Raw genomic sequence first — 19,785 nt, forward strand, 5'->3', positions numbered from 1 at the left:
AAGACTATGTTGGTTTGGATATGCGATGCATATGAATGTAAACAGTTGTATAAAAAAGTGCCAATCGCTGCACAGAGGAGATGACAATGAACTGGGATGTCTGGTGATATTGAGTTCTTGAGAAGACCTATCCACCTCAGTAAAACTGAGTTCTTGGAGTATTGTGTGTTCCACCCACATGTAACAGTGAAAGAAAACAAAATACATACACTCTACCCCAACAAACAAAATATCTCCTCTTTTTTATGTATTATGCTTATACTTATCTTTCGCTTCCCAATCCTGTCCTCACTACTCTGCTCCCTGTGTCCTTGCTATCTTGTTGTTCCCCACCTCATGAGTCACTGCGTTACCACCCCCTCCACTCTTTGCATTCTTGTGTAGTCCTTACTCCCTACTCATGCACCCTTGACAATACTCTACCATCCCATTTATATTCTGATCCTTGTACTTTCAGGGTATGCCCTGGCACATCACCACCATCTCTGTCACTCTCTCTTGCATTTTCACCCTCTCACTCTCTTCCACTATCTCTCTCATTTTTGATCACTCTCTCTCTCTTTTGTTCTCTCCCTCTGACTGGGTAACCATGTATCTCCTTTACAACAACACACCTGTTTCTGTCCTCATTTTTGATCTCTCTCCCTCTCTCTCTGTCTCGTTTGCTCTCTCCCTCTGACTAGGTACCCATGTATCTTCACTACATCAAGATACCTGCTTTTATCTCAATGTCACACTTTAACCTTTCTTCACCTGACATAAGGCCACCTCCTCTCAAAGGATCTTTGTCTTATAAGTTACTTGGTGCCATGGCCATGCTTGTGCATCTGGTACACACTGTAAAGTGGTTGGTCTTTAGAAAGGCATCCAACTGTAAAATCCATGCCAAAACAGGCTTCACCATTGCTGGTGCCACGTAAAAAGCGCTCTGTCCACTCTGTAAAGTGGTTGATGTGAGGAAAGGCATCCAGCCATAAAAACCCTGGCAAAACAGACAGTGAAATCTGGTGCAGTTTTTGCCGTAGCCAACCCTTGTCAAACTGTCCAACTAATGCCAGCTGAAAGCAGACTTTAAATGATGATGATGTATATATATATATGTGTATGTGTATATATATGTGTGTGTGTGTGTGTGTGTGTGTGTGTGTGTGTGTGTGTGTGTGCATGTATGTGTGTGCACATATATATATATATATACACATACACACATAAGTATACATTTACATGCATACGTACATAGGCATATAAGTGCTAATGTAGCTGTGTGATACGAAGCTTGCTTTCCAACCACATGGTTGCTGGTTCAGTCCCACAGTGTGGCACCTTGGATAAGTGTCTTTTACTATAGCCTTGGATTGGTCAAAGCTTTATGAGTGAATTTGGTAGATGGAAACTGAAAAAAGGCCTTCATATATATATGCATATGATACCCGTGCTGGTGGCACGTTGGGCCTCACAGAGGAAATGACGAAGACCGAGACCTCTGAGATATGCTGTGACTATGAAGACCCAACAAATGAAGTGAGTTCATGGCTCGAAGGATGGCTTGCTGTGCTAACCTTGGATCATAGAGTGACCCGCTGTTCTTGAGGAGACCTATTGAGTCAAGTACATCAACACCAACATAAAAAAAAAAATCAAATGGAAATTGTAGTTAAGATACCCGTGCTGGTGGCACGTAAAAAGTACCATCCGAATGTGGCTGATGTCAGCGCCGCCTGACTGGCGTCCTTGTCAGTGACACGTAAAAAGCACCAACCGATCGCGGCCGTTTGCCAGCCTCCTCTGGCTCCTGTGCCGGTGGCATGTAAAAAGCACCCGCTACACTCACGGAGTGGTTGGCGTTAGGAAGTGCATCCAGCTGTAGAAACACTGCCAGATCAGACTGGAGCCTGGCACAGCCTCCTGGCTTCCCAGACCCCAGTCGAACCGTCCAACCCATGCTAGCATGGAAAACGGACGTTAAACGATGATGATGATGATAATATATGTGTGTGTATGTCTGTGTGTGTTTGTGTCTGTGTTTGTACCCCACTACCGCTTGACAACAGGTGTCAGTATGTTTACGTCCCCGTAACTTAGCGGTTCGACAAAAGTGACCGACAGAATAAGTACCAGGCTTTAAAAAAAACAATAAGTACCAGGCTTTAAAAAAAACAATAAGTACTTGGATCGATTCATTCGACTAAAAATTCTTCAAGGCGGTGTCTAGTGAAGGGGATAAAAGATAATATATACACACACGAATAAGTACATCAGTGCAAAACAAGGTGGAAAATAATATTATTCAAACACTTAAGGTAGAATAAAATCTCCACAAAGTACTACTCAAAGTTTTATGTTATCGTTCGTCGGACAGTTAGTTATATGTATGCAATATATAAATATATATAAATATATATATATATATATATATATATATATATATATATATATATATATATATATATATATACATCCATCCGTCCGTCCGTCCTTCCATACATACATACATACATACATACATACATACATACATGCATGCATGCATGCATACATGCATGCATGCATGCATGCATGCATGCATGCATACATACATACATACATCAGTGTTTTCATGTCTGTCCGTTGTGGGTGGGGGAATAGCGGAGGTGGGTGGGTACTAATAATGATCTGACCTTGTACACGCGAGATAATTTCGCTGCTAAAATAAATTAGATGCAGTTATTTTCATTATATTTAAAATTCGTGGAAATGCTGATACACTGTTTACTGACCCGAATTCTTTTTCTGTGTCTGCCCGAACTGAAATGCTTATTATATGTGATAGAGACATTATATAATAAACTGATACTTCTTATTTTTCTTAGAACCCTTCTTCAACACCTATTGCAGTTCTCTCAGTCTGGATATATTGTTATTTAGCCCCGTGTTAATTATAACTGAGCAGAATTCGCAGCAATGGTGTTCTAGTCAAGGCCAATTCATCTTTTGAATATCTACGACTACATTATTTAACGTGTCCCTCTCTTTTCAAAACGGTGGGAGATTTGGTTGATATTTCTAGCAGACGACCAACTCTAAAGAGGCTTTCTCTGTTGATTCGACCAGGATATTACTTCGTCTGCTATTAATTGGAGCCCCAGTTTAACGATGATCGAGTAGATCTGGCTATGGCCATACCGTCTTTTATGCAAGCCGTGTAACACTATGTTATGATTTAATATATTCTATATTGACAGAAGTATGTGATTTGAAGAAGATTTGGCTGCCATTTCTAGCAAATGCTGCGTAGTATCTCCTTCGTTGTCTCGATTGTGGTAGCGGTGGTGGTTATTATGGTATTAGAGATGTGAAGAGAGGACAGCACAGTCGTAGGAGAGAGATAGGTAGAAATATAGAGACGGAGAGAGAGAGAGCGAAAGAACAATAGATAGGGTGAGAGAGAGCCAGAGAAGATGAGAGAAAGTGAGAGAGAGAGAGAGAGAGAGTGAGAAAGAGAGAGTGAGAGAGAGATCGAGAGAATAACGACAACATGTGATATGTAAACAGTAATCATGGCGGAGGCAGCACGCCCGAAGACGAAAACAAGAGTAAGATATTTCTACTTCGCTTATATATATTTCAGCATTTACGCAGTTTGATCTTCAGTCATTTTTATAATTTATTCCTTGGTCCTTTAACATTCAAGAAACCAATATTCTCTCTCACACTGATACACATTCACACATACACACACACATATATATATATATATATATATATATTAGAAATTCGGAATACACACACACTCATAAATGTACATATGTAAATGGAATTAATTGCATGCAATTATATTTTGATTAGCATTGAATGTTGTTATTTTGAAAACAGTATTTCATTTTCGTTTGGAGGGAAATAATAGATCACAACCCTTTTATAAAATAATGAATGAAAGAAAGTGATAGTTATTGTTTAATGGTGACTTAAGGTAAAATCGTAGTAAATAATCCACCTGATTGTAGGGTGCATATATTTTGTTCACACTAATATATATAAATATATCCGACAACTGAATGTTCTTGGTGATTTTTCCACTAATGTACCTACTTCAGTTGCCCAGTTATTTATATATATATATATATACGCACATACAGACGATGTCTACGTATACATACATATAAATTGTCTGTTGTTAGTGGTTTTGTACATTTCTCTACCCGTATTGTTTAGGTGAAATTATACATTGTAACAACGTCCTTTACTGGTATCACGATATATATATATATATATAAGAAAAATATTATCTATTATTTATCAAATGTGGAAACTTGGAGGATGAAAAAAATATCAATTGCAGAAATGGAAAATCTTAGGCATCAAATTCGATAGCAGTAGTCTTTTCTTTTAGTATAATTTCCTACATTTTATTTTAGAGTGGTTGTATCGATTACAAATGTTGTTTCTGACAGTGAAAGGGTTGTTTTTTCGCCATCTATTTTACTTCGGAATAATTCCAGCTTTTTCCCCGCTCCAAATTAGTTTACTCTAAACATCTTTACAGTTTACTATGGATAAATTAAAACAAATTACGAATCATGCCCAGAATATATATTTGTGTGATTGAATGCAATTATCGTGAAACACGCGTATGTTTGCTTGTATGTGTGTCTGTCTGTCTGTCTATCTATCTATCTATCTATCTATCTATCTATCTATCTATTCATCCAACCACACATATGTATATATACACACATACATACAGCACTTATACAGTTGAAATATTTTCACACGAATAACAACAACGAACATTCACTGAATAAAAGACTCAGTTCATGTGTAGTTTCTTATATTACAATTTTATTGACAGTGACTTCGAAGTCTCATCGGATCTTATTTAAACTGTGAAACGGGAAGGCGAGCGACAAATTTTAAGTATCTATCTTGTGCAGTGAGGAAGAAATTTGTTCAAATGGGAGGGTCTAGTTGCGAGAATGAGAATGGCAATACTGATGGACAGTGGCCAGTATTTAATTTGGGGATGGAAGTTTGTCTTGTGGAGATGTGTTAGGGGATGCAATTAACGTTAAAAAAGAGATAGTATAGTTACTAATCTGTCACCAAACCAATAGATTATCTTCAGACCATTCCAATCATCAAACCTATTGAATTTTAGTATCCAACAGAAAATCTCTCCTCTTCTACATTAATGCCCCATCATCATCATCGTTTTAACGTTCACTTTTCCATGTTTGCATAAGTGTGACAGAATTCATTGAGGCGGATTTTCTGTGGTTGGATACCCTTTCTGTTGCCAATCCTCATCTGTTTCCAAGTAAGTTAATATTTCCCCATTGCTGATCTGTTTTCTTGGAAGATATAAAACAAAGACACCACTTATATGACGGTGGCGCTCGTTTACAGCCACTGTACGTTCTCAAAGCAAAATGACTGACACAAATACACACACACACACACGACTGGCTTGTTTCACTTTATATGTACCAAATCCGCACACAAAGGTTGGACTGAGCCCCAAATTATGTAGTTAGGAAGCAAATTTTTTAAAAGACCACAGAGCCTTGCCTGCTCCACCTGGATATTAAAAATAAAATAAAAACAAAACACTAAACCCTTTAATGTAGCTAAGGATTCTATGTAAGTTTGCTACATTGGTGGACTCTGTGCTCTTAATCCTTAATCATTTTTTTTATAACCCACAGATTTTCTACTGCTGTTGAGGAAAAAGATTGTTAAATTTGTTGGCGTTACTTTTAAATGAATTACTCTTTGTAGATGCAGTCCTCTAACCTAATAGATTGTGATGAACTATCCAACCCATGCCTTAATGGAAGACGGATGTTAAATGATGATACGATGATGGCATCATCTGCCTCCCCCCAAAACTACAGTATATTTACAAGCCTTCCAATCTCCCTCAAAACATTAATTAACCCCCAGTAAAATACTGTGGAAATCTTTATCCTTAACTGTAGAAAGCTGTTCAATATATGATTCTGTCTTTTGTTGAAGAATGTCATATTTGAAATTGTTTTTGTTGAGATATGTCAAGTTTATTAAAACAATGTGATTTGCAGAAAATGCCAGTTCTTTTTTTTGCTTGTTGTTTAACCCTTTGATACCAACCCGCCTGGAACTGCCTCTGGCTCTGTAGTACAAATGTCTTGTTTTCAAAAGTTCTGAATTAAAATCTTCCACCAAACCTTAGTCACAATTTATGTTCCTAATACTAGCTTAATGATAAACTAAATTATTTTACTAATTCATCATCATCATCGTTTAACGTCCATTTTCCATGCTAGCATGGGCTGGACTGTTCGACTGGGGCCTGGGAAGCCAGGAGGCTGCACCAGGCTCCAGTCTGATCTGGCAGTGTTTCTACAGCTTGATGCTCTTCCTAATGCCAACCACTCCATGAGTGTAGTGGGTGCTTTTTATGTGCTACCGGCACAGCGGCCAGACCATGGTCGGTTGGTGCTTTTTACATATCACCAACACGGACGCCAGTCAGGGGGCGCTGGCATCAGTCACATTTGGATGTGCCACCGGCATGGGTATCATAACTACAATTTCCATTTGATTTTTATTTTGATGTTGATGTTGACGTACTTGACTCAATAGGTCTCCTCAAGCACAGTGGGTCACTCTATGATCCAAGGTTAGCACAGCAGGGTCTCCTGCGAGCCATGAACTCACTTTATTTGTCGGGTCTTCATAGTCACACCATATCTCAGAGATCTCGGTTTTTCGTCATTTCCTCTGAGACCCAACGTTCCATCGGCATGGGTATCACAACTACAATATCTATTTGATTTTTATTTTGATGTTGATGTACTTGACTCAATAGGTCTCCTCAAGCACAGCAGGTCACCCTACGATCCAAGGTTAGCACAGCAGGCCGTCCTGCGAGCCATGAACTCACTTCATTTGTCCAGTCTTCGCAGTCACAGCATATCTCCAGAGGTTTCAGTCTTTCGTCCTAGCCTCTGTGAGGCCCAACGTTTGAAGGTCATGCTTGACCACTTCATCCTATGTCTTCCTGGGTCTACCTCTACCCAGGATTCCTTCAACAGTTTGGGAGTGGCACTTCTCCACACATCTCTCCTCATCCATCCATAGTACATGATCATACCAACGCAAACGTCTCTCCTGCATGCCATATCCGATGCTTCTTATGTCCAACATTTCTCTCAGGGCACTTACACTCTGTTGTGCATGGACACTGACATTACACATCCAGCGGATCATGCTAGCTTCATTTCTTTCGAGCCTACACATGTCCTCCGAAGTCACAGCCCATGTTTCACTGCTGTGAAGCATGGCAATTTGCACACATGCGTCATACAATCTACCTTTCACTCTGAGTGAGAGACCTTTTGTTGCCAGTAGGGGAAGAAACTTTCTAAACTTTGCCCAGACTATTTTTTGTTATATTTAAAATTAATTGAAAGAAACACAGAGTATCTCAACAGAAATATGGTAACAAAAGGGTTAACAAACATTATTACTGGAGTAACAATGAAATCTAATTTTGCAGTTAAAGAGTTAATAATCTACTCAAGATCATTTTATCAAGGCCATCCTCATTATCTTCAATTAAACCAGGATTTAATGAAACTTCTCTGCAATGCAACAGAAGCTCGGTGAAGTGGTTTTAATAAGGGAACAACACATATCCATGATACACCTTAACATTTTAATACTACTTGACCCTTTAACAAGGGAGAAGCATATATATCCCAATTATGTATATGAGAGGATAGATCTGGTCAGTTTTAACATAAAACAATATTTGGGCCACATATGGCTGGTTTAAATGGCAAAAGGTTAAAAAAAACTGTTCCACAAAATGACATCAATTTTCTTTTAGTATCTATTACCAAATATTTGGGTAACCCTTGACTTATTTTTTTTATTTCACTTCTTTTTGTTTTTGGAATGGAATGTGGTTTACAGTAAAATTTCAGTCCTTTGTAGAGTTCATTCATCCAGGGAAATTGGGCATCTTTCAAGAAATTGTCATGGCTCAAAGGAATTTTATTTTGATTTGTACAACTTAACAATTTGTTGAATCTCTCTAACAGCTGGTAACATCAGTTCTTCACTAATACAATATGTTTTTTCTGGATTTAGCAATCATCATCATCACCATCTTTTTAATGTTTACCTTTTCATGCTTGCATAGGTTGGACTGAATTTATTGAGGTAGATTTTCTATGGCTGGATGCCTTTTCTGTTTCCAACCCCCACCCTGTTTCCAAAGGGAGATAGCATTTTACCATGACCTGACATGTTCTGGCAGAATATTGGAAATAAATATTGGACACCATTTGTATAATAGTGACAATTATTTACAACTATCATGCAATGTCAAGACAAGGAAGCACAAACATACATACACATATCCATGCACACACATGCATGCATGCTTTCACACACACACACACACACCATCATCATCATCATCATTTAACATTCGTTTTCTATGCTGGCATGGGTTGGACAGTTTGACTGGAGCCAGTAAGGCCTGGGGCTGCACCAGGCTCCATTGTGTGTTCTGACATGGTTTCTATGGCTGGATGCCCTTTCTAATGCCAACCACTCCCAGAATGTTTGGATGCTTTTTATGTGACACCAGCACAAGTGGTTTTTTTTATGTGGCACCAGCACTGGTATCAATTTTGTTGTGTTGGATGGATCTTCTTGAGTACAGCAAGGTATCAGATATCATGGTATATGTGTGTGTGTGTATATATATATATATATCATTATCATCATCATCATCATCATCGTTTTACGTCCGTTTTCCATGCTAGCATGGGCTGGACGGTTTGACTGGAGATTGGCAAGCCAGGAGTCCGCACAGGGCTCTACTCTGATCTGGTAATGTTTCTGCAGCCAGATGCCCTTTCTAACACCAACCATTCCGAGAGTGTAGTGGGTGCTTTTTACATGCCACCACCATGGGAGCCAGTCAGGCGGCACTGGTATCAGCCACATTTGGATGGTGCTTTTTACGTGTCACTGGCATGGGGAGCCAGTCAGGTGGCTCTGGTAGCGACCCATGCATGAATAAATGGTGCTTGTCACGTGCCACCAGCACTGATAATGGCCACAACTACAATTTCCATTCAATTGTGATTTGATTTGATTTTGATTTACTTGACTCAATAGGCCTCCTCAAGCATGGAATGTTGCCTGATGAATCAAAGGTGCTTTTTAAATGGGCTGTTCATGCAACACTGGTGTAGGCTACAGCTGTTATCTCACTTTCCTTGCTGGGTCTTCTCAATCACAGCATATCTCCAGAGGTCTCGGCCTTTCATCATTGCCTCTCTCTCTCTCTCTCTCTCTCTCTCCCTGTATATATATATATATATATATATATATATATATATATGAGTTACTATGCTACATATGCCAGGTTGTATCAGTTTTTTTGTGTTTTCCTTGAATAACATCTGTGGCATGGAGACTGGTATGCATGGATAACTGTTGGTCTTCAACAAACAACCTTGCCTGGACTTGTGCCTCAAAGGGGAAATTTCTAGGTGCAATCCCAAGGTCATTTATGTATACTCACACTCACACACTACAGGCTTCTTTCAGTTTCCAGCTACCAAATCCATTCAAAACGCTTCGGTTGGCTCAGGGCTATAGTAGAAGACATTCGCCCAAGGTGCCATGCAGTTGGACTGAACCCAGAACCATGTGGCTACGAAACACAAACTTCTTAACCACTCAACCATACCAGCATCTCTAGTAATCAGTAATACAATTTTGTAAGAGGCATGTGACATGTTTTCTTGCATTAATGCCACTCTAAATATACTTGACAACATTGGCTGTTGCAAAACTAGTATCAGATTGCTTTGAAATAGATAAGTCTTTAGTTTGTCAGTTAGAGTTTTTCAAGTGCTTTTCTAATCTTGAAGGCTTCATAGGTTCAGTGGAAATAGTCCTTGGTAAATCAGGCACATTAATGATGGAATGTTTGTTGGAGACAGAATTATTTTTCTACTGTTGGTTAGTGGTGGAAGGTAGCAGCCATAACTATTTAATTCTGATTGAGAATAACATTTTCCTTTGCCCATACTAGCCTTGGAGGTTCTGATAAATTAAAAGGTTACGTGTGCTGCATTTCCCTCCCTAACAGTAAATATATATATATATATAGGCGCATGGCTCATGAAGGCACATGGCTCAGTGGTTAGAGCATCGAGCTTACGATCGCGAGGTTGTGAGCTCGAATCCCGGACCGGGCTGCATGTTGTGTTCTTGAGCAAGGCACTTTATTTCACGTTGCTCCAGTTCACTCAGCTGTAGAAATGAGTTGCGACGTCACAGGTGCCAAGCTGTATCGGCCCTTGCCTTTCCCTTGGACAACATCGGTGACGTGGAGAGGGGAGGCCGGTATGCATGGGCGACTGCTGGTCTTCCATAAACAACCTTGCCCAGACTTGTGTCTAGGAGGGTAACTTTCTAGGTGCAATCCCATGGTCATTCATGACCGAAGGGGGTCTTTACCCTTTATATATATATATATATATATATATATATATGTATAATAATATAGGCACAGGAGTGGCTGTGTGGTAAGTAGCTTGCTTACCAACACATGGTTCCGGGTTCAAGTGTCTTCTACTATAGCCTCAGGCTGACCAAAGCCTTGTGAGTGGATTTGGTAGACGGAAACTGAAAAGAAGCCTGTCGTATATATATATATATATATATATATATATGTATATGTGTGTGTGTGTTTGTCTCTCTATCGATTGACAACCTATGCTGGTGAGTTTACGTCCCCATAACTTAGTGGTTCAGCAAAAGAGACCGATAGAATGAGTACTAGGCTTACAAAGAATAAGTCCTGGGATCGATTTGCTCGACTAAAGGTGGTGCTCCAGCATGGCTGCAGTCAAATGACTGAAACAAGTAAAAGAATATATATATATATATATATATATGAAAACGAGATGACAAAGGAATAAACGATTATTGTATGCACTTCATTAGTTTACAGCTGTTTTTGCTATAAGATGCAGTGTACTCAGAGTTGAGTGCCTGAATAACACCTTATAACTTCATCAGAGCTTTGAATGGCACTTCATATTTAGGCACTCAGCTATAAGCCCACTGCATCTTATAGCAGAAACAGCTGTAAGCTAGTGAAGTTCACAATATAATCATTTATTCCTTTGTCATCTCATTTTCTTATTATCACTCTATACTGGTCTAATACTGTGTTCTGAAGCATATGTATATTGAGTTCTACAATTGGTTATTCATCTCAAAATGCCTAAGCGAAATATATATGTATATATGCTGAGTGGCAGTCGCTGAATGATATCCAAGAGATTGGAAAAAACTACTTGTAAGGCTTCCATGACAATGGGAAGATGGTTTAGTTAAGCAATTTGGGTTAAGATGGAAAAGAATGGCATAATCAAAACATAATTGGAAGTGCATTGTGACCAGCAGTGTGTAACAACATTTGACAGTCTACTCAATACAGTGTTTTTTTATATATATAGGCACAGACATGGCTGTGTGGTAAGAAGCTTTAGGCACAGATATAGCTGTGTGGTATGAAGCTTGCTTCCCAATCACATGGTTCCAGCTTCAGTTCTACTGTGTGGCACATTGGGCATGTGTCTTCTTCTATAGCCTTTGGCTGACCAAAAGAAAAATCTAAAAATTCTTCAAAGCAGTGCTCAGCATTTCCACAGTTAAATGACTTAAATGAGTAAAAGGTAATATATATATATATATTGTCATTCATAACCACAGTCCCAATGCAAGGCACCTTGGGCAAGTGTTTTCTTCTTTGGCCCCAAGCTGACTAAAGCCTTGTGAGTGAGTTGTGTACATGGAAACTGGTGGGGAGGAAGCTGTTGGGTATGTGTGTATATATATCAGGGGATCCAGGATTTTTTTGGGGTTGTTGCTCAAAAGTTTCGTAAAAATACTATATAAGGTGGGAATCACAATTTGTTACAAATAGACCCCTAGACTGAACATGTTTTCAAGATGATTAAAAACAAATGACATGTTTATTTGCATTTAGGAAACAATGTCAAGAGAAAGACATTCATATGCAATATACTGTGGCAGATGCAAGGATGTTGCCCTTGTTGCCCAGCTGAGCCAACACCAAAAAAAATTGGGACCAAGTTTTATTTCCAGCAGTTTCACAGCATTATTGTTTCATATGCATATGGTCTATGCAGTTTAGGGGGAAATAATTCTTTGCCTAGAAATAGGTGAGACTGGTGACAGGAAGTGTGTCTAGTTGTAGAGAATCTTCTTCAATGAATTTTATCCAGCACATGCAAGCAGGAACGATGCAAGCAGCTGTTTCATAAATCCCTGTGCAGTTGCTTGCAAGGCAGCTCACTTTCTGTCTCTCTCTTTCTGCCATCTTCTATGCCACTTAAGTGATGGATTTTACTAATCCTGTTACTCTTAACATAGAGTGGTTTCACTGTTTCCTTCTCTTCCACTTCTAAACTCTCACTCACTACACTGATGATAATGGTTGTCATTGTTTGGGAGCAATGATTGGCTGTTGCTTCCAAGGTGTAGTTAACATCCTTTTCAAACTGTCATCACTCTTCCTGCTTGTTAGATTGCAACCAGTTTACCTCATGATGTTCTGTTACTTTGTATAGTTTGGAGCCTGGAGGTCTCAAAAACTAGGTTGACTCTGGGCCTGGCTCCTTTTTCCATCTAAGATTGGTTCCTGTGCATTATAGCACTTGTGTCATCTCCATGCATTTTATGAATATTTATAAAATGAATATTCAGGCCTTGTGGGTTCTTGAAAACCTCCTCGCAATTATATTCTGTATCTATTATTGATATTCGGCATTATCAGTTGCCCTGTCCAATTGGGATTCTTATTATGTCCTCCTCACTGCCATCATTACACACACACACACATAATGTCATGTTTTATGCATCATGTCAAGTGCTCTTGGACCCCTTAACTAGTCTTTTCCACACTTCCCTGTTCTTCATCATCTTTTCAACCTTCTTAATGTTTTGGTGTACATTCCACTTACTTCACTTTTTATTACTTTTGTAAGTGTCCAGTATTCAAATCTATACACCAATATGCTTTCTCGTGCAGCTCTAGAGAATTGTATTTTCAGGTCATTTGATAGATTTGACTCACATATTGCAAGACATCTTGTTCATTGCTAAAAATTTCAATTCAGTTCTTACTTTATCATCTTTCTGAGTTTTCTAGTCACAACCCCAGTTTTCTGTCATTTACACATTCCAAAATTGCATCCTTTGACAATATAATGTGTTCTTTTGGTTGATTGAAAACCGTAAACCCAGTCTTATTGTTATTGATGTGTTGTTCTATCTATTTTGAAACTTCCTCAACCTGTTGTAGTTGAGATTCTTTAATAGTATCAGTTGAGATTCTTTAATAGTATCATAACTAAGAACTATATCATCTGTATAAATTGTATCAGTAATAATAGCTGCAAAAATGATGTCTGCTCTCTCTTTTTTTTTTCCGAGATATTATTCAGGAATTCATTTTCTTTCTGCATTTGATGTTGGATTTCATAATGAGAAGTCTAAGGGAAAGTGCAAGAGTGTCACCTTGTAGTACTCCTGCTAGGATCTGAAAGAAATCTGTATTCCAGGAGATAAAATCTGAGTGATAGTATTATTGTAGAGACTGTTGATGAGTCATGTTATAATGTCTGTTTGGGTTGGAAACCCTTCCTAACATTAGCCACATGGTGCAGCCATTAATAAGACTAAGATCCCCTTTCAAGACGAAGACCTCCTTCAGCTGAGTGGGGCAACAGATGAGTGGGTGGTGACTTTATGTTTATGCTAGGACATGAAAAATTAAATGATGAAAGACATGACCAGAATAAATAAGGTTTCTTGTTGTAAGGGAATTACGTCGCTACATACATTATAGAAGTGTAGATGGTAGTAATTGAGTTAGAGCTGGAAAAAGAGATAAAATAGTGGTGATGACATGTCAAGGTGGACCTTGAAGGTACAAGAAAGTAAATAGAGGTGAGTAGAGATAGATGATCTGGGAGTGTAGTTGGGTAGGGGTTGCAAGATGGTATGACAATAGTGAAGAATGGTTAGTGATGGGGACAGTGAGGAGACAGATATGATGAGTGAAAGTCAGAAGTTGAGGGTTGACCAATAATAAATATGTAGGAGGGAAGATAACGAAAAGTAATGTTTATAGAAATTGGGTTGAGGGAATGGATATAGTGAATGGCAGACAAGAGTGGAGGCATAATTGATGATGCATATGAGTCAGGTAGAATGTAAGTGAGAGTAGGTGAAAATTGACAGTGCAGAAAGTGTTGAAGAGCAGCAGGATAGTAGTAGTAGTAGTAGTAGTAATAACAATTAGAAAGGCACTGGAAAATTTCTTTAGATTTAAAAAAAAATTTAGGACTAAACATTACTATGGGACAAGATTATCATAGAGTAAATTTTTCTTGACTTTACCTTCTATCTTGATACTGGATTATTTGAACCATTTTATAAGCCAAATGATCATATTAAGTACATAAATGTAGCATCCAACCTTTCACTCTCGATAATATGGGGATTAGTTAAGAATATTTCTACAAGAATTTCTAGATTATCCCCTAATAATAAAATTTTCGAATCACATGCAACTTATTATAATACTGCTTTAGCTAGGGTTGGGTACTGTGAAAAAATTCAATATATAGAAGAAGCAGGCATACACTACAACAGTAATTCCTCCAATTGTAATACATATTGTACACCATCACAATGTCACGGTTGAGAACTCACTCAGATAGAGAATACAGGCCAGGAAGAATTGGTCAAGAGAATGAACTATCAGCAAAAACTCATAGACGCATGCGACATAATAACCCAACTGCTTGTAACACTGTAAATTGTTCCAATCCTGTACAACATACTCAATCAAATAAGCCTAACAACAGATATAGGAATCAGATTCAACCCGATTTTTGGTTGGCATGTTTCAACCAAGATTGGTGGAAAATTTTTTGCCACTTTGGACAAATGTTTCCCTAATTCTAATCAGTAATATGCTAGTTTTAATCAGCACACTGTGAAGGTATCCTACATTGACTCTGCTAATTTAGAGCAGCTTATGCATCACATAAACAAGAGTAAAATGTGACAAAGGTTCAATAACCCACCTACTGGATCTAGCAAACATGTGCATTTAATTATGAACAAAGGAGATGTAAACCGCAATGAAAAACATCAATTACGGCCAAATTGTAGTAGTAGAAATGCTTATGATAGAGCTAACACAATAACAACATCTGAAAATATTGCTGGAACTGCCTTATATACAAATAAATATGATAAATGCTCATGTTTACATTGGGCAGACAGCTGATTCATTTAAGAATCGTTATCATAACCATGTCTTCAGTTTTAAGACAATCAATAAGAGACATTCAGCATCTTTTAGATGATTTTGTATGGCGATTAAAGGAGAATAAAATTAAGTAAAATTGGTCCATAGCAAGGCATGCAAAACCATACAATATCATTTCCAGGAGATGCCGTCTCTGCTCCGAGGAATCCTTGTCTATTCTGTGGACTAGTGAGAAGACCATTAATAGAATTTCTGAAAGACTCTCAATATGCCTACATGCATGTGTACTTTTGCACAATGCAGTGGGAATGAATTAGTGTAACTGTTAGCATAATTTACTTTAAGGTATGGATGAATTAAGTTTACTTTTAACTTCCCCATCATCATCATCATCATCTTTTAACATCCACTTTCCATGCTGGCATGGGTTGGATGGTTTGACTGCAGACTGCCAAGCTAGGTGGCTGCACCAGTGACACGTAAAAAGCACCATCCAATCTGATCTGACAAGGTTTCTACAGTTGGATGCCCTTTCTAACGCCAACCACTCCAAGAGTGTAGTGGGTGCTTTTTACGTGCCACCAGCATGGGCCAGTCAGGTGGTACTAGCATTGATCACACTTGAATGGTGCTTTTTATGTGTCACCGGCATGGGAGCCAGTCAGGCGCCCCATTCTTATAAACACCAAGTAGATGTTTAACTCACTTTGTGATCGTGAGTACACCAAATCATACACGTGCTTATGCTTACATTTTCATGGATGCTTGTTTGAACAAGTGTACACACACCATGCAGCTTGTGTGAGGTCGTTTTTACATCCACATTTGTTAACAATTATTTTTAATATTTTTCTTGCTATACTGTGTGTTTGTTTCGTTTTTGCATCGGTAATTTTATTTTTGTTCTATGTAAATGAAAATATTTCCTTTGTTTTGCTGCTTTTCTTTCTACAAAATGAGAAGATATATTGCGGAACTGTTATTTTAATTAGTTGTGTCTGTTTATCACCCGATGAGGCATATTTGCACTGCCAGATGCTCCTGAACCAGTTGTTGAGTGTCCCACCCATGGGGGATCGATACTTGATGTGTTGAAACAATTGTTGTGATTAATAATAAATTCTCGTATATTCTATCTTCTGTCTTTCCTTTACTATATACATAACAATCACTGTGAAAATGACTGTGCTCTACCAGTAAGCTACCAGGTGTAAATCATTTGTTTTATTATCCAATAATATATATGTGTGTGTGTGTATGTATATACAGTAGTGCCTCGGTTATCAAACAACTCTGATCACGAATAAATTGTGCTTTATATAATATATATATATATATATATATATATATATATATATATATACATATATACTAGCAGCTAAGCCCAGTTTCACCTGGTTGGATTGGATGATGTAGCTGTAAAACCTGCTCTGCGTAAGCATTCAACTTGTTTGGGCATACTTACAATGAAAAATCAATTTTAGAAGGACTTTTTTCTGTCAAAATGCTAAAAATAACTGACCAACAACAAAACAAAAGTAAAACAAAAAAAAACAAAAAAATAAGTCCAAATATTAAGCGAATAAAGATGAACCATCCCACTTCCTTTGCACACACACACACACACACACACACACACACATTCACATACTCCACTTTTACATACACATATATTTACACACAGTTGAAATGCTGTTTGATTTATTTTTTTCTGCATACAATTTTCATCATCCCACTACCAAGTATGACATCACCCCTTCCTTTCTCATTCATAAACACAAGAGTATTATTATAGTAGATTATCTCGGTAACCATGGGAGCTATGAAAAAAATACAAAGTCCAGCAACACAACTGGATCATTCTACACATCTGTGTAATTTTTCATGCAATTTCACCCAGCCATTTACTGTGAATCCCAAGACAAGAAAGAATCACCCACGTCAAATTTATATATAAAAAGAACGCATGATTTATTTGTGATATATATATATATATATATATATATAGAGCACAATTTATTCGTGATCAGAGGCATTTGTATACTGAGGTACTACTGTATTAAATGAATATAACAAAGACAGGAGATAAAGCATGTCTTATTCGTGATCAGAGTTGTTTGAAAACCAAGGTGCTACTGTATATGTGTGTGTGTATTTATATTATATATATATATTATATATATATATATATATATATTAATATAGATATATATGTAGATTTATATAATCTGGTGGTAATCACAAAAAGAGTTCTTTTAGTGGCCCAGGCTACAAACCATGTTGTACAGTACATAGGATTGTAATGTAGAGTCCTATGCCATTGAAATCCAGTAAATTCAGTCAGTGAAGATTATATATATTCTATATATATATTTATATTTTAATCTTCCATGTGTTAACACGTACCTCCTTGTGACAATGTAAACCTTCATTTAATTAAGATACCTTTGGCCTGTGGTATACACCTTGCTTGGATATATACCTCTTTTGAGGCATATGTAGCCTGGATCTTATCTACTCCATTCCTTAACTCTTGTGTATATGTGTGTATATATATATATATATATGTATATATATATATATATATATATAGATATGTGTGTGTGTGTTTATCCAAAATGGAGACAAACACCATTCCTCCATATGATCGGTTTGAAAAATTGTTAAGACATTAAGATATTTTTCATAACATGAAACCAATGGTGGCCTTTATTCACAAATAAAGAAAGTCTATCCACCAATGCAATGTTGAGCACTCATTTTTATCCTTCAACATTTACATGTGTGTGTAGATTTATATATGTATGTATGTGAATATAAATGCATGATAGGTGTGTATATGTGTGTTTATCAACATGTATTTATACATATGTGTGTGCATACACGTGTACAGTAATCCCTTGACTATCGCAGGTGTTACGTTCCAAAACCCCCTGCGATAGGTGAAAATCTGTGAAGTAGAAACAGTACTGTATTGTATATTTTTAAAATTATTTTTATAATTTGTATATATTTAGCTTATGAATGCAAAATATCACCATGGAAGAATTGACGTAAGTTTTAATAAACCATGATAGGTGACCCATGATATGGTGAGGGATTACTGTATATAATATATAAATTTAAATTCATAATTAACCACTTCACAAAGCTTAGATTGTTCTTGTAATTTAAAACTAATTAGAGCAGTATGTCAAAATCTATATAGTTTAGTTATGTCATTATTTTTGTGAAGGTAATTTCATAGACAAGCAAAGGTTTGCAGGCCTATATATATTAAGTTTGGTACAGTTCTCCTTCCCTCATGTTTATAGAGTGGTCTCTGTCAGATAATACCATGACAACAGCAGTTGAACCTTTTCTGGTTGTCTCCTCGACAACAGCAATATGACAGTGGGTGGAGGGATGGTGTTATAAATGGCACAATGACTTGATAAATTATACATTAGTAGTGGTAGTAGTAGTAGTCGTTGCAGTAGTGGCTGGTTTGTGTGCTCAAGCTTGTTATTAGTTGCTGATGAAAATGGTGCATCCACTTGTTTATCTTCCATCTTTTACTTGTTTCAGTCATTTGACTGTGGCCATGTTGGAGCACTGCTTTGAAGGGTTTTAGTCAAACAAATGAACACCAATGCTTTTTTTTTAAAGCCTGGTATTTATTCTATTACTCTCTTTTGTGGAACTAAGTTACAGGGACGTAAGTACACCACACTGGTTGTCAAGCAGTAGGGGGCAAACACAGGCATGAAAACACACATTCGATGGGCTTCTTTCAGTTTCCATCTACCAAATTCACTCACCAGTCTTTGGTTGGCCTGAGGCTGTAGTAGAAGGCACTTGCCCAAGGTGCCATGCAGTAGGACTGAACCCAGAACCATGCAGTTGGGGAGCAAGCTTCTTTATTTTATCAGATTTGCCATAAAAGCATTACAAAGATAGAAGCAAGTGCGGGCTGGACAATAACATGAGATGAAATGATAAACGACATAATGATATTTATGAGAGAGGCAAATCGACGCCCGTCGATCAAAGCCCCTTGATAACATTGTTCTTTTTCCTTTTTCTGTTTTCTTTTTTACTTTTAAAAACAAAGAAACAACAACACAAATGAGGTAATGAACCTCTAACATTAACATCAATTGAGGCGCTAAACCTCTTATCAATCTATATTGTTTATGAGGCAATAAACCTCAACACTGTTCACAATATTCAATAAAAATTCAATAACAAAATGAGACGCTAAGCCTCTTACCTTTCTTTCCAAACTTGGAACTTTCAATAACACTGAGGCTTTTCAACCTCTTATCACTATTCCTCCTCAACATTGCTTGTGCCCAAATTTCTCTGCCATCACCTACGCCTCATACAAGATCAAACCGGGTGCCGTATCAGCATCACCCTGCTACAAATGATATTCCTCA

General features: G+C 37.6%; 1 protein-coding gene across 1 annotated transcript in view; it reads left to right on the forward strand.

The window, feature by feature from the left end:
• Positions 1-3,439: 3,439 nt before the first annotated feature.
• The window catches only part of LOC115210270 (ectopic P granules protein 5 homolog), a 117,210-nt gene continuing 100,864 nt past the window's right edge, over positions 3,440-19,785 (forward strand). Inside the window, exon 1 of the mRNA XM_029778761.2 lies at positions 3,440-3,572. Within this exon, the coding sequence (XP_029634621.1) occupies positions 3,537-3,572 (36 nt within the window). The 5' untranslated portion in view covers positions 3,440-3,536. The remainder of the gene's footprint in view (positions 3,573-19,785) is intronic.

The sequence above is a fragment of the Octopus sinensis genome, linkage group LG4 (assembly GCF_006345805.1).
Source record: "Octopus sinensis linkage group LG4, ASM634580v1, whole genome shotgun sequence".
Classification (NCBI taxonomy): domain Eukaryota; kingdom Metazoa; phylum Mollusca; class Cephalopoda; order Octopoda; family Octopodidae; genus Octopus; species Octopus sinensis.